General features: G+C 31.8%; 1 protein-coding gene and 1 pseudogene across 1 annotated transcript; both read left to right on the top strand.

The window, feature by feature from the left end:
- Positions 1 to 1,189: 1,189 nt before the first annotated feature.
- Positions 1,190 to 5,994, top strand: LOC102605857 (uncharacterized; annotated as a pseudogene).
- Positions 5,995 to 13,316: 7,322 nt separating this feature from the next.
- Positions 13,317 to 15,648, top strand: LOC102605516 (uncharacterized acetyltransferase At3g50280-like). Its single transcript, XM_006346935.1, has 4 exons — positions 13,317 to 13,353; positions 13,783 to 13,867; positions 14,762 to 15,148; positions 15,207 to 15,648. The coding sequence occupies exons 1-4, from the start codon at positions 13,317 to 13,319 to the stop codon at positions 15,646 to 15,648; spliced, it is 951 nt and encodes a 316-aa protein (XP_006346997.1).
- The last annotated feature ends 1,774 nt before the right edge of the window (positions 15,649 to 17,422 follow it).

Genomic DNA, 17,422 nt, shown 5'->3' with positions numbered 1-17,422 from the left:
CTAACAATATCAAGAAACTAAAATGAAAAATAAAATTACTGATCAACACACACAGTTGCATTATACTAGTAGTATCAGAAAGCATAAAAATAACATGTTTATAGTATATATTCTGAATTTGAATGATTACTCACATTTTTTATATTGATGCTATTTATTAGAGCTACACAATGAAATATTTTTATCTCACTATAGATAAAAGTGAATACTATTATTGCTTATACTTTGGACAATGTCCAATTATCAACTTGTTAAGGAAAATGAGTCCTACAAACTCGTTCATTTTGATCTCAACTTTGCTACATAGTTACAACATTCATTTCACCCCTCGTATTGGACGCTAAAATATATGTCAATATTCAAGTCTTATTTTTTTATGAAATATACAAGTAAGGGTCAAGGCCTAATTCACTCCTAAGACTGTCCCACCTTCATGTTTTCTTAAAAAATATATATAAAGAAGCTTTCAAAAGTTGAATAGTAATAAAAAAAAAGACAAGTTGACAATTCCTTCTTTAAGGATATCAGTTGCACAATTACTTAATAATTCAAATTCAATAAATATTTGAACTTGCAAGGACTAGTTACATTTTGTTGTTGGATTTATATGTTTCTTTTTGTATTTTCTGTATTGGTGATATTTGTTATACTGACACTAAATATCATATTTTTTTCTGATAATAGATGAAGATCAAAAAATGTACACTCTTAAATTGCACTATAATGGTCAGTGGGCGTTCGAACAGGAGATGAACTATGTTGGTGGACAGATAGCCTACTACGACTATTGTAAGGGAGGTGAAAATTCTATCATTCAAATGAGACAATGTATGAAAAAGTTGGAAGTAATATATATATATATAATCTTATCCACAAAATTTCTGACAGTAGAGAGGTGGAGATAATTATGGAGCACACAAATGAAGATCAATGGACCTACGATGTGGTTAATATTAAAGGAGCTCGACTTTAAAGTGAAGAGAGCTTGGTAGATGTTGATGTAATAGAGGAAAGTGACGCCACAAGTGAAAAATGTGAGTCATTTCATGACTCTGATTATTCCTTGGAAAGAGATGACATGATTTTTGATAAAATTGTCGACTCTACTTCTGAGTGGATTGGTGTTAGTGAAAAAATCAGAGATAACCAATTTAAAGAAAAAACTTTTGAGTTTGGCGTTGCCTCCGACATGGCTAAGATTCCCAGTAACAATCAAGATGAAGTTTGTGATGCATCAGATGGTGAACTAATGAGTTTGCAAGGAGATTCAGATGATGATAATTCAAAAAGATTCATTGTTTTTAATGCAAAAAGGGATCTGGAAGATCCAAAATTTGAGTTTACACTTAATATGATTTTCAATAGTAGTAAAGAGTTCAAATGGGCAGTGGAAGTGCATGTTGTAATGATGAAAAAAGACATCAAGTTTAAGAAAAATGAAAGTAGGAGAGCAAGGGCAATTTGTAAGGTATCAAACTGCAAATAGTTCATATACGCATCAAAGGTTAATGAAGATGAACCTTTCATGATCAAAACAATAGGCCTTGATCATTCATATGGCAATTAAAGAGAAAATAGAACTATTGACTCTGGATTTTTGGCTAAGAAATATGCACATGAGTTCAAAATTAATCCAAGTTGGGGTGTGAAAGAAGTTCAAGCTCATGTGATGAGGAAGCATAGTTGCACACTCAGTAGGCATCAATCTTATAGGGCAAAAAAGAAGGCCTTAGATCTAATTACAGGGACTAAAGAAGAACAATTTGATGTGTTGTAGGACTATTGTGCAGAGTTAAGGAGGAGTAACCCAGGGACTACATGTATTTTGAAGTTGGATGATAATCCAAAAACAATGGTCAAAGATAGAATAAGATTTTTAAGACTCTATGTGTGTTTTGCAGCTTGCAAACAAGGATTTTTAACTGGATGTCGACCTATAATAGGGGTTGATGGATGTCATTTGAAAGGCTACCAAAAGGGAGGGCAACTATTGACTGCAGTAGGCATTGATGCCAACAACAACATGTATCTTGTTGCATTCGCAATAGTGGAAAGTGAATTGAAGGAAATATGGAGCTGGTTTCTTACACTTCTTGACAAGGATCTAGGAATCTCCCAAAATTCTTTTGCTTGGACTTTCATTTTTGATAGACAAAAAGGTTTAATTCCAGCATTTGATGAGATAATTCCATATGTCGCACACAAATTTTGCGTGAGGCATCTGCATAATAATTTTAAAACTGAAGGTTTTAGAGGACAAGCAATGAAAGAAGTAATATGGAAAGCTGCCAGGGCAACTACAGAACCTGAATTTTCCAAGCATATGGAAGAAATGACAAAGATAGATATAGATGCCCCTAAGCATGGTTCATGAATAAGCCTCCCATTTGTGTGACATGTTATTAAATAATATGTGTGAGTCATTTAATAGCGTACTTCTACCAGCAAGAGACTAACATATTTTGACGATGCTTGAATCAATAAGGATCTATATGATGTCAAGACTTCAGAAGAATAGAGATAAAATGAGTAACCATAGACACATAATCTGCCACAAATCTTATTGAAGCTAGAGAAAAATAAGGATAAGGCTGATGAGTGTATTGCCATTAAATCTGATGAATTTCATTACCAAATTGAGGGCATTCATCTAAGATTATTCTTTGTTGATCTTAAGGAGAGGACATGTTCTTGTAAGAGATGGGACTTAACATGGATACCTTGTAATCATGCTATTGCAGCTATATGGATTAAGAAGGATGAACCTGAAAAGTATGTTCATGAATGTTACAGGTTGAGCAGTATATGAAGAGTTATTATCCATCTATTTTGCCAATTAATAGCTCTGAGCAATGGTCTAAGACTGGGGTAGAACCACCACTCCCACCCATATATATAGCTCAGCCAGGTAGACCAAGAAAACTAAGAAAGAGAGGAAATGATGAGACAACTCAAAAAGAATCAGATCCTGGAAATAGTACCCTTTTAAAAGCATAAAGAAAGGGCAAAAAAAAGAAATGCGGATTGTGTGGAAAAACAAGACATAATAGTAGAAAATGTCTTATTCTTATAAGAACCAATATATCTGAGGTTCAACTGTAACATCGTGCAATTTGAAATAGCTATGAAGAAGCTTGTAATTGGAAATAGTCATTTTTGGAAAGAATTCAAAATCTGGAAATTTAGTTAAGTATGGAAAAAATGAGTTTTTGGTCAACTTCACACGGTAATAAATCCTAGCTCAGGATGAGTTAGGTATATTTCCAGTTATGTTTGGAAAGCCCTTGGAATGATCTTTCCAACGCCGCCGAGTTTGCTTGATTCCGAGTTCGTATGATTGAGTTATGCCCTTTGGAAGTTGGGTTGTTGGCATAAGGAAGTTCAATCCGAATTTTTAAGGGTAGTTTGGTCTTTTCCCAAAACCATTTTATTTTGGTTATATTAAGGGTCTAAGCTGATTTTAAATCAGTTTTCCCTTTTAAAAGTGAGAGTTAGGGTTTTGTAGAGAGAAGAGAGAAAGAAGAGGGGAAAGTGAATAGAGCAAGGTTCGTCAAGATCGTCGTGGATTTCGTCAGGGATGATCCCTATTAAGGTATGTGAGAGCATATAGTGTGGGGTTGGTTCATCCCCCACATGCCAAACTTGTTTTAATTCCGGAAAAAAAAAGATTGGTTGTGGTTGTTGAATTACTGTGGTTGTGTTGTTGAAGTTTCTTGTGGTGTGGTATGTGTTTCCGGGTGTGATTACGAGTTGAAGCTATTGTATATTAAGGGTTTTAAATGATTCTAAGTGTTTGGGGAAAGAACCTTTGTTGTTGAGAGGGTTTAGAGTTGGAGAAACTAAGGAAGAAAGTCGGTTTTTCGGGGAAAAAGGGTGGGGCGTCGCGCCAGCCAGCGCGCCCCAGCAGGGGTTCTGAAGTCCCCCCCTTGGGGCGGCGCGCCATGCAGAGCGCCCCAGCAGCCCCTCTGAAACTTGAGGGCCGGCGCCCCGCGCCTCTCAGAGCGCCAAGGACGCCAGTTCTCCTCATTCCTTCCCCACTCATTCATACATGTTCCTTGGTAATGTACCTATATTTTCTAGTTGTTTTCAACACCCTAAGGTACATCTAAACATCCCAAACTCATCCATAAACATGAGATCATTACCTTTGAATCCGTAATCCAATTTGAGGAAAGTTAGGATCAAGGTCAAGTGAAGTTAGAGTCAAGTCTAGAAGTTAAGAAGCAAGTCAAAGCAAGTCTTTAAAGTTTTTCAAGAGTCTTTATTGAACGTTTTAACTTCGTTTTAAGGCTCAAGTTTCAAGTTAAGCCAAGAGTATAGAGTTGAGTTCATTTCTCAAAAGTTATTTAGGGAACTAAGTATTCCCAAAGAAGTTTATAAATGTTTTTACATTTGAGTAAGAAAGGAACTATGTTTTCCAAGAGAGCCTTTGGGCTAAGCTTTGAGCAATTATCTCAAACTAAAGAAAGATGTGTTTAAAACACTTATGAGCCAAAGTATTTTTGGGAGTAGTATTGAGCACCGAATTGGGGACGCGAGTTCATATTAACTCAACTTTCCATAAGAACCATGTAGCCAACATGGGATCTAACGGGTCATTCTTTTTAGATAATCACGTAAGTTAAGCTAGTGGATCCACTAAGTTAAGTAAGGTCCTATATCATGGCAAGGCATAGGATGGTCCTTGGGCAATGTGAGGTAAAACGTTGTATCATCACTAGGGCTCATAGTGGTGGTTGTCGGTTAAAGAATCTCCCACTAAAGTTATATTACTTTTATATAAGTAAAGTTGAGTTTGTTATTGTTTTATCCTTAACGAACTAAGGTGTTTACACTATTTTACAAGCTTTATATATATTGCATGTGTCTTATTGCTTTATATTGAGTTCTGTTATTCATGAGTCGAACAGAGACAAGGTAAGAGTTCATTTGTACTCCTTCAAGCTTAAGTTGTTGTTTAGCTTTCCAGCTCACATACTCGTACATTCAATGTACTGATGCCAGTTGGCCTGCATCTTATGATGATGTAGACGCAGGTACCCAGGATCAGTATCCAGCACGCCGTTGATCCAACTGAGCACTCCAGAGTCAGTGGTGAGCCTCCTTGCCTTCCGGAGACTCTGCTATTTTGTGTTCTTAGTTTTGCTTTATTAGGATGTTGCGGGGTCCGTCCCAACATCCATCTCAGTGTTATAGAGGCTTCATATACAGTCAGTTAGTTAGTATTGAGTCTCTCATCTATGTATATATATAAATATTCTATTTTGAGACATGAGTTACCTTTTTAGCCAGTTTTCATCAGTTAGGTGGTTTTATGACCTTTCATTGCATGGAGTTATTCTGTTGAGTTAAGTTTTCTGCTGAGTTAAGTAAGTCAAGCTAAGGGTTCGCTTGGGGCCAGCAATGGTCTTCGAGTGCCGGTCCCTCCCAGGGTGTAAACTCGGGGTGTCACATCAACAACAACAAGTTCACCAGGAAGTCAGCAAAGAAGGTTCATCTACACTTAATAATGAAACAGAAGTAAGTTTTCAAAATAAATTGAGTCCCTTTAATATTTATTAAGAGTAGCAATACTAAAAATGTTATTTCAATGTAGGTTTCAAGCACTCTTACTGAGAGCGTGGCATCAGTACAGTCCAACTCCTCATTTGTGACTAAACAAATCGTAATTACCATTCGTATTGTCTATTTATGTTGTTTGTATTGAACTTTACTAACTTAGTTTATTTTATTATGTATTGTAGGCCAGTCAACTTAACCAGCCAAGGGCACAACCTCAAATCCCACTGAGGAGTTCTGCATTCATTTTAGAAGAAATTAATGAGCATTCTAGATAAGGTACAAGACCACATTTCATCCAGTGAATGGAAAAACAATATGTCCCATTGTCAAGCTTACAAGAGGCGCTTTCTCAAACTAGCAAAAGAGTCGAAAATAGAGCATATGCTAAGAAGAAATATGTTCCTTAAATACAAGCCAAAAATTTTCTCATGACGATGGGTGCATGAGTTTAAATTGTTCTCTTTCTTATTGACTTTGAAGTTGTTTATGCTTTAGTGACATGGTTTTGTTTCCTCTTAAAACTAGATGCAACTTAAACAATTTGATTTTATTCTTGATTTGAACTTTTTGCAAATGACTATAGTAAGATTACATGCATCAATTCACTGTTTTAACAATAAAAAGATTGTTATGTTTCTACATATCCAAAAAAATGTATTGAAAGAGTACCGGAGGGAGATTCACAGCCTAAAACTTGACCCTTCTATCTCCTAATTTATTTTCCCACATCTACACACCATTCAAGATAATGCAAAACCTATATAACAATCTTACATCAAACAATCCAATAAGTTAATATCTAGAATCATTTTTTTCACTATCACACTTTACAAGTAAAATACATAATACCAACACTTTGTAATGCATATTGTCTCTTCACAATCAAGATAAATAATTTCATTCAAGCACTACAAAAACAGTGTAAACTTCACAATTAACCACATTTTACTGCTTTTTAGTGAGATAGGACATTTGAATGTTGATAACTATTAGTTTTACTATTAATCAATCTGCAATACTACAAAGTGAAAGATACCTTCACAAACGACAAGGATTCAGTCGAAATCCGAGAGGTAAAGCAATTATTGGACCTGCAGGCTTAAACCTTTCATTTCCGGCACCTTCAAAAGGGGTTACTACAATTTTAAAAGGGATACAAATAGATTTAGGCACCTTCAAAATGTTGATAACTATTACTCTATTAGTTTCACTATTAATCAATATGCAATACTACAAAGTGAAGGATACCTTAGCAAACGACAAAGATCCCGTCAAAATCTGAGAGGTAAAACAATTATTGGACCTGCAGGCTCAGACCTTTCATTTCCAACACCTTCAAAATGGGTTACTGCAATTTTAAAAGGGATACAAATAGATTTAGGCAAAAGAAAAAGTGATTTCCCAAAAAGTAATTCATCACACCCATACTCATCAAACCAACTAAACTAGAGTTGTCATGCACACACCATTTATACTTTAGAAGAGAATAAAACCTTCAAGTATGTAAGTATATTACCTGAATTTGAAAGCTTAAGCAAATATCAGTGAAAATGTAGAGTTGAAGAACCAAAATCGCTTGGCCAAATTGGTAAGGCGAAATTGAAAAGACTTAGCTCATATCTCGAGTTGAAGAAGAACTGAAAAGAAATCTCAAAATTGATTCAATTGAAACAAAAATCACTTCAATATGAGCTCCATCGTATATTTTCCTTTAGTATTAAATCAATTTTTAGGGAGCTCTACATTTGATTTTTAAGAGAGTGAAAGAGATAAGATAGAAGAGATGAAACACTGATGTATTTTCATGTGATTCTAAGAGAGAGAAAGAGATAAAGAATTAAAAATGAAGGAGAAAGTAAAAGTAAATGCAATGTATGCCATGGTAATTCTGACAGTATGCTAGCACATGAATCTAGAGTAAATTTAAATGATAAAAGAATTATTTTATTATACAATAAATAAATCTGACAGTATGCTAGCACATGAATCTAGAGTAAATTTAAATGATAAAAGAATTATTTTATTATACAATAAATAAAGTAGGATAGCTAATACTTAATAGTACCAGAATTGCCCTTTCCGTTAATAAGTGATTTGTTAACAAAGTTAACATTTCTTAGTAATTAGATCAAAATCTCTAAGTCTAGTCAATTCAAGGTTAAATGTGCACAGTCAAATATCACAGGGATTAAAAGTGAAATTAGGCAATAACATAGGGACTAAAAACTCCATTTTCCCTTTTTAAAAAGAAGTGATTTAAGGAAATGACATTAATTATCAAATTAAGGTAAGGAAGTAAGAAAATTAATATGATTATTGATGAACAAAATTAAATATGGTTACCTTTGATATTTTTGTCTTGGTTACCTTTGATATTTTTGTCTAAAGTCTTTAAAAAATTTAAAATGTCAACTATATATATATATATATATATATATATATATATATATTCATTATTTCTAAAAATATAAAGTATAATTAAAGATAAAAAAATAAAATAAAACAAACATTAATTAAAGGTGGTACATAAGAAAAAAAACGGAAAAAAAATTAAATAATAAAATTTACAAAAAGCGGAAATAGAAGAATAAAAAATTGAAAGACATAATGTGAACACTGATTTAGGATCCTTTCAAATCACAATAAAAAAAATAAAACAAACATTAGTTAAAGATACATAAGGAAAAATGAAACAAAACAACTAAAGAAAAAATTTAAAAGAAGAACGGAAGAATAATATATATATTCATTATTCTAAGAATATAAAGTATAATTAAAGATAAAAAATAAAAAATAAAAAACATTAATTAAAGGTGGTAAATAAGGAAAAACACGAATAAATAAATAAATAATAAAATTTACAAAAAAACGAAATTAGAGGAATAAAAAATTGAAAGAAATAATGTGAGCACTATTTTTCTTTGATGCGTGCATGTTCAATAAAACTTGTTTGATATTCCTGAAAAGTTAAAAAGTAAAGAAAGGAAGAAAAACAATTAAAACAAAGAAGGTGTTTGAAACACAATCATAAAAAGGAATGAAATATTGAGAAAGGAACTAATCAAATCATGATTTTTTCTACTACTCCGTCAATAATGAACACATCAATATTAGTTGGTGAATAACTTTTACCATATTTTTGAAATAATTTGTGATTATCTACCCTATTTTAAATACGGAAAAGGGTCAAAAATACCCCTGAGCTATTGGAAATAGATCAAATATACCCTTGGTTTGATTTTGGGATAAAAAATACCCTTATCGTTAGTGTATTGGCTCATTTTTACCCCTCAAAACTAACAGATGCCATGTCACCTTAAAAATCACATAAAACAATATTTTGTTTGCTGACTTGGAAATTCAAATGGACAAAAAAGTCTAAAGAAATTATTTTTTTCCTTTGACCCATCTTCCTCGACTAGTGATGTACATGAGACATCTGGTGGGGAGAGTAGCAATCATGTGCCTACCCGAATTCTTCTGTAAGCTCTTGAAGCTACATGATTTGGTGACATTTCTTAATCGGTAGTATATACCTTCAACTTGGTTTGTTCCTTTGTTCATTGAGTTCAATTTTTGGGTGAGAGAAGTACTGTAAATTTCTAGTGGAAAAAACATTATGTCTATTCTTTTGTCCTCAAAATGCAGCATTCAATGATCACTTCTTGCTGCTATTACTTAGAAGTGGATTTCTTACTTAACAATTTTTCGGAGTGTCTTCAATGTTCTAAAAAAATTTTTTTTTTTAAAATATAAAAAATAAAAATAAATCTATCCTTCACTTCTTTATCTTTTCTCTGAAGAAAAGAATGAATCTGTGACTGTGTAAGAAATTTTTCTTTTTTTTGTTCTTCTGAAATTATTTCTTATCTTCTCCTTCTATACTTTTAAAAATTCTATTATTCCTTGAAGATAAATTAACTCTCTCCCTTATACACAATAATTCTATCATTATTCTTTTTAATTTCAATTTTATAACTCTCATTGTGGCAGCAGGTAAAGAAAAAAAAACTTAGAATTTTGATGACGGAAAATAAAACAACAGAGGTTTCAATATTGTTGGCTGGGGATAATTACTCCCAATTTCAAAAGAAAAATTAAGTAAGAAAAGACCAAAATGATGAGATGGCAACCGATTGAGTCAAAATTCCCGCGCTTAATGTTTTTTTCATAAACTTTCATCGAGTTTATCAGTGGTGTCTACATTATCTTTGGTTAGGAGAACGGCAATGGCAACATCGATGTTGTAGATTACTTTCGGTTGGATTTGCATCTTTGCATTCAATAATTTCTTTTGCGGATCCATGATTGTTCCACTATAATTTACACATTAGGTCTTTTTGTCCATTTGAATTTTCAAGTCAGCAAAAAAATTATTGTTTTATGTGATTTTTTAGGTGACATGACATCTGTTAGTTTTGAGGGGTAAAAGTGAGTCAATACACTAACGGTAAGGGTATTTTTTACCCCAAAATCAAACAGAGGGTATATTTGATCCATTTCTAATAGTTCAAAGGTATTTTTGACCCTTTTCCGTTTTAAATATTAGAGGAAACTCTTGACATTCTCTCATATAGGTTATCAACAACTATTTATTTCTCTTTTAATTTCTAATATTTATGTGCTACAGTTATGGGTATTAAAAACGACATAACTGCCACTAATATATTTAACATATTTGTTACTTTATCTTATTCAATAACTTTTTTAATGAGAAAAAAAAAATAAAAAATACTGGCCATAGAGAGGTGCCATACAGGATTGCTTACATTCAACTTTATATGGATATAGAGATTTGTAAAGCTCCATTACTATGAAAATTAAAATAGAAATGTCAGGCGTTATTGTTTCGATACATGCAGTATGGGTTCATAGTAATCATTCACTTCGACTTTTAAGTTATTAGTGACATAATTTTTCTGTCTTTATTGTTACCACATTTCTGATTAACTATCAATAAGGAGATTAACAAGGCTTTCATCGAAAAGTTTTGCTTTAAAATGCTATTTAAGTTCGTTAACTTCTGATTCTCTGATTGAATCATGAATATTTGGATTGTATATCATGAAAAACAGAACAATACAAAAACAAAATTTCATTCTTATATAACTGACAAACAGTAAAAACAAATTACATGCACATATGTGGATAATAATTATAATCCTTAGGATTTATAGTGAAACTAAAGGTCAACATTTTAATAATCTTATGATTTGTTATTTGAGTTACAATCAATCTTCATATTTTTATAAATCATTTATTAAAAAATATAAAGGTCAACAATGTTAATTAAGAGATTTGACATATGAATTTAATAGAAATTGTCGAGGGAGCCCCAAATATTAATTATTAGACAAGTGATACTTATTTGGGAAAAACTTTACAAAATCGGTTATAGATCATACAGATCTTTGCGGGACTATCACTTTGACTTCTTCTTTCTAATTTGAATGAAAGGGACATTTTTATTTAAGTTTAAGTCAATAAAAAGGGGTTTATTTATTTATTTTAATAGTTAGAGCTTTGAAAATTCTAGATAGTAAGGTATCGTTTAATAAAATGCATAACATATGTATTATTTTTTGTTTTTTTTGTTTATTAATATCTTATTTGATATACGTTTTTATCTACACTTTATTTAGTATTATATTATGTACAACTAATATATGATAAATCATGTTATTAGCAATGTAAGAGTTTTTAATGCATACATCGGGGCTCCCCTCCAATTTGTCCAGTGGGCTTCTAATCTGGTTACATTTGTTTCCTTTTAGATTTAAGGGTCAATAATTATTAATTAAAATAATTTCTTCAAAGTACCCTTATGGCTAAATACCAATTTCGCAAGATAGAAAATGAATTTGGAAATATTAATTCTTTATTTTCGTTTTTGTTTAACTGGGAATTTTTTGGGAATATGATCATTATGAACTTACGTACTACAAATTTTTTTTAGTCTCACATTAATGAACAACTATACTATTAAGGATGTATAAAACACAATGCACTTTAATTTAGTTAAAGAGTTCATCGATATATAAATATATATATTTATAGTTTATTAGTTTATATTACTTTAGAAGTAGAAAGGTATTTAGAGTTTTACTATCTCAAGTTTTAGATTTCTTCCCTCCATTTTACGGCCGCCTTGAGGCTGAGCAGAGTGGAACCACTTGTTTCTTCATTAATTGTAACAATGTTGGTTTTCAATTCAACAAATGATATTCTTTACCTATTATATCCTTAATTTATTTAGAGAATTAATATTTTTGAAAAAGGTAGAACCTTTTTAATGAGTAAATTGATTTTGAAATTTTATAAATTAATATGGATAAAATGGTAAACTCACTAAATCAATTATTATTTTCTTAATAGATGTGTCAAATAAAAAATGGACAAATAAATAGAGACAAAGGAACACGTTTTATGTGAAAGATGAAAAAGTACTATTTGTTCATACTTATTCCATCTAATAACACATAAGTATCCCTTACACTATGACCGAAATACCAAATACACACCTAAATTTAACTAAGGTCATATTACCCCTAAACTAATTTAAAATGGAATAAATACACCACAAATGCTGACATGGCATAGAGAGTGCACACTCTTTTGAAGACAAGTGACGAGTGCACAAATTGGACACATGTTATTTTTTAATTGTTAACTTTATAATTAGTTAGTACACATATTTATTGATATTAAAACTTATATATATATATATTTATTTATTTTAATTTCTTTTCACTTTAAACATTTTTTAAACTAATTTACTATCTTTTCACTTTTAATTATATTTAAAAAATTATGTGTATTTTTTAAAAAAATATATAATTTAAAAGTGTCCTTCAATTTTTTTTATGTTTATTTAGTTTCTTTACTTATTTTGATATTCGTTCAAAATTAACTTATTTTAAATACAAGATATTTGGAATTAAATTTGAAATAAAATCAAAACGAAAGACAAAGAAAATAAAATCAATAGAAAAACAAAAGAGAAAAATGTGAATGAAGGTAAAAAAAAAAAAGTTTCAATACAATGTAAAAAAATGTGTATTAACTTAATTTAAATACAAGATAAAGAAAATAAGAATAATTTTCTAAAAAATATTTTTAAAAGAAAAAATAATAATTACACACGTGGTAGGCGAGTGTGTAAAACACAACCAACTTGGATGGTTGAAGGTGCTACGTCAACATAAAAGGTGCACAAAAAAAACAAAAAAAGTACATTTTGAAATAATAGAACCCTAATTAAATTTAGATGTATGTCTGAAATTTCGTCCGTACATCGATGGCTTAGGATTCTCACTAAGGGGCTTGCCTCGTCGCACCACATAAAATAGTTATCCACTTCCCATTATATATTCACCTCCTATTTCATTCATGATTTGTTTTGAATAACTTTCTCAGTCCAAAGTTTGTGGCGTCTACAACACAATTAATTGCCTCATAACAATGATTTCTCTTATGATCGATTTTTCTAGACAAACTTTTTTTTTTGTCATATAATTTAGCAATGTCCATTTTATTTCTATGTTGTTTGTCGTCTAGTACTGTTGGCTTTAAAGTTTTAATCTAACTCATTTTCAATCCACTCATATCTTATTTGATCGGCCTTTTATAAGCACTAGTGTTGAGCCAAATTAGTTGAGAAAGGACAACATTTAAATTAAGCTCCAGTGCAAGTGACACTTGTATATCGTATTTACCTTCTTGGAACAACAAGGACGAGGCTCCCTTGTTATCACATGGTGAACCCATCAGGGGTGTATCTAGAGGGGTTCTGTGGGTTCACGTCATGAATCCATGCTCCCTTCTCTAGATCATATATAGTAGTGATAAATAGCACTTTAAAATTTTATATAATTAAATCGTATGTGTATATAAAAGTTTAAAAATAATAGTATTACTTATTTTGGACCTATAATTTTTAAAATTTATCGGTTTGATGTGAAGAGCTAAAAGTTCAAATCAATTAATTTTAGGGAAAAAGGACAAATATACCCCCGAACTATCGTAAATGGTATGTAAATACCCTCCGTCATACTTTTGGGACATTGATGCCCCTGCTGTCCAAAATTAGAACATATATACCCGCTTGATTTACATATTTCATATTACTTTGTCAATCATCAAAGCTTGCACGATTGTTTAAAAGAAAACAGAGCAATCTTACTGCAATTCGTGTAATCTTAATTCCTGTTTAACTTGTAGGTCTGAAGCGATGGCCTCGAAGGTATCGATCATGTCAACATGGACGGTTAAAGCTGCTGGAGAGAGTGTTATCTCCTGTATTCAGGTTAGTCAAAAATACAGAAACAGAAAAAAAAGATGAAGAAATAGACAGAATGAATTTTAATCCGAGTCCACAGAAACCACTGTGTTTCCTTAAGAAATTTAATCCCCTCACTGTACCCGAGGTTGCAGATTAATTCCTCCCAAGATAAAACGGATTAACCTGTTAAAGAAGTAGCGGTACCTCAAACTTCAATAACTTCAGCGAACGCAAGAACAGCAACAAGAGCACACACAGACTTAGTCGATCGACAATTTTATTTATGCAAGAAAATGTATGCAGAGAGGAAATTTTTTTCAGTGTTTTCGGAAGGTAACGACTTTTCGGAAGGATTACCGTTGCACGTGAATTTCAAATAAATTCAGTTGCGCCAAATTAATTTTGTTAGTTAACTAGCATTCTGAATTAATTTATAAGAGAAAGGAAATGATTTAACAAGATTGATTAAATAAATTTTGTCCAAAAATATTATCAATCAATTACATCATTTGCCAAATCCGAGGCCGAGCGAGCGACGACGGCGCGAGGGGGCACCTTCTTCTTAACCCTTTAAGAACTAAAGGAAGTGTTTCCTAATATAAGGACAACAATTTCCTCTCTTCTACCAATATGGTAAAAATGACTATTCATTTGCACTTTTGCAATGACTTTTCATTTTCCCTCCAAAATTGGTTCCCCCATTTTCATTGGTTCTTCCACTTTTCATTTTCTCTTTTTATTTCCCATTCACACCTTGCTAAACCCAACAGAAAGTGTGATTGAAGATAATTGAGTTGACACCATGGGACATTCTTGAGCTTCAAATTGAGTATGGTCAAGGTGGAGTCCTCTGTTACATGCCTATATCTCAACAAGTAAGAGATATAACCAACACTAGTTCCTTGATTCATGTCTTAGAGTTTTAGATTTCTTCCCTCCATTCTGCTGCCGCCTTGAGGCAGAAGAGCAGAGTAGAACCACTTGTTTGTTCATTAACTGTAACAATGCTGGTGTTCAATTCAATCATGCTATAGCTGATGGTGTTACTGTTGACCACATGTTGGATCAATCAAAGTGCGTTCCTCTACAAGAATATTTTCCATTAAATGGAGTTCGAAACCAAGATGCTACCCCCAAACCATTTTTAGCTGTGCAAGTAACAGGGCTTGTTGATGGCAGCATTTTCATTGGATGCGCGGCTAATCATGCATTACTTGACGGATTATCTTTTTGGCATTTTTATGGCTCTTGGGCTGAGATATCTTGCGGTTTTAATGTCATCTCAAAAAAACCCCTTTTTCAAACGTCAATTTCCTTTCAAAATTGACAATTTCTCTAATTGCATTTCTATACCAAATGAAAGAATCAATAGCAATAGCAATAGCAATAGCACACATGATCCACCAGTATTGCGAGGAAAGGTATTTCATTTTACCAAACAAAGTATAGCCAAGCTTAAATCAAAGGCTAATGTTGAAATGAACACCACCAAGATATCTTCTCTTCAAGCTGTGTTGGCTCATATTTGGCAATCCGTTATACGTTGTCGTAATCTGGATCACAACGAAGAGACTACTTCTGAGGTACCAATTGACATGAGGAAAAGATTGAATCCTCCTTTACCTGAAGAGTTCTTTGGAAATGCAATTTACCCTGCTACCATAACGGTCAAGACAGGAGAGCTACTGGAGCACGGGGGATTCGAATGGGCTGCTTTACAAATAAATGAGATGCTTGCTTTTCATGACCATGAAAAGTTTAAGTGCATATACGAATACGAGATAATGTTTGCTATTTGCATATAATGTTTTATTAACTACTAAGTACTAAATAATTTTTATATCAATCTTAAAAATGAGATACAATATGTAAGTAGATTAATAACACATACAGATACAGTAATCTACCAAGCTGGGCATATACATAGCGCACTAAACAATTGCAAAAATAAAATAAAAGAAAATGCAACACAAACCAATCAAAGCATACACTAATTGTCAAGTTAACTGTAGTTGTGAAGACAACAAGAATGCAAGTTGGCTTCTTTGGTTTCTGCTCACTTTTTTTGTTTTGTTTTGTTTATAACCGTGATGTCGAGGCCAGCATTTATGTTTCACTCTATCTTGTCCACATCCTTTTCTTGGTGTCCCTCTCTTTAACTGCCTGAACGGTCTCTCTTTAAAATATATACGTTGCTCGATGTCACTTGTTAAATCGTCTCTGCTACAAGTGCTTTCAAGTGGGATTAGCTTGATCCTAAAGACTTGGTGGCATCAGAATCTGCAACCATGCGTGCCAACTGTTGTTCTTGTCTTCAAGTTCCTGACGGAGTCCTGTGCATTCTGTTCTTTTGCTTTCAGCGTTTCCTCAACCTTATGTTGAAGGATGTCAGACGGAGACACAAACTCTTACTTTTAGCTTGCCCTCGAGATCCTTGACCTTATTAATGTTGAGGCTTTTGCCCGTTCCAGTTTGTCCATAAGCAAAGATTGTAACTATCTAAAACTGAAATGACCATTGGTGACTGAACTGCCGAGACCATTTTATTCAGATATGTACACTCGATCATGCGCTTCATTATCAACTCACTACGTCATTAACTAATTCATTTCTATATAAATCATGCTTAATAATTTTAGCTATTAACTGTTGGGGTTTTAAGGTAAGAATGTAAAATGAGAAACAAAACATTTTTTGGATTTTGCCTATTCATATCTATATATATACTAGATAATGTGGTCCATGGATTCACTTCAAGAATCAATGGAATTTTTTGTATTTTTTTTCAAAACATATTTTATGTTGTCAATTATCATGATTTATAGTATTTTTACGATAGATTCACTTCAAGAATCAGTGGAATTTTTTGTATTTTTTTGAAAACATATTTTATGTTGTCAATTATCATGATTTATAGTATTTTTACGATAGATTCACTTCAAGAATCAGTGGAATTTTTTGTATTTTTTTGAAAACATATTTTATGTTGTCAATTATCATGATTTATAGTATTTTTACGATAGATTCACTTCAAGAATCAGTGGAATTTTTTGTATTTTTTTGAAAACATATTTTATGTTGTCAATTATCATGATTTATAGTATTTTTACGCAATTTTTAAATATAAAAAAATAAGACAAATAAATTAAAATGGACCCAATATATGTTATTTTTGTTGTCTCAATTTATGTGACACAAATGAAATTTGGAGAGTCATCTAAATTTCATATTTTTTTAAAAGATGTTTTAAGTTATTAATTATTGTGATTTATAATATTTTTATGTAACTTTCAAATAACGTACATTACTGGTCACTTTGTCCTAATTTATGTGATATGGATAAAATTACAAAATTAACCCTTTTAAAATGTCTTTCAGATATTTTAAGTTGTTAATTATTATTTATAATACTGTTTTGGTAATTTTAAAATGATATGTGTTATTTTTTTTGTCCCAATATATTTGAGCCTGATAGAATTTTGAGAGTCAATGTATTGTATTATATAGGTTTAAATATTAAATATTTTAAGTCATTTGTAAATGATTTATTATATTATATAGGGAGTTTATGATGGGACA

The sequence above is a fragment of the Solanum tuberosum genome, unplaced genomic scaffold (genome assembly GCF_000226075.1).
Source record: "Solanum tuberosum cultivar DM 1-3 516 R44 unplaced genomic scaffold, SolTub_3.0 scf00085, whole genome shotgun sequence".
NCBI lineage: Eukaryota > Viridiplantae > Streptophyta > Magnoliopsida > Solanales > Solanaceae > Solanum > Solanum tuberosum.
This window is presented reverse-complemented; position numbering and strand designations above follow the sequence as displayed.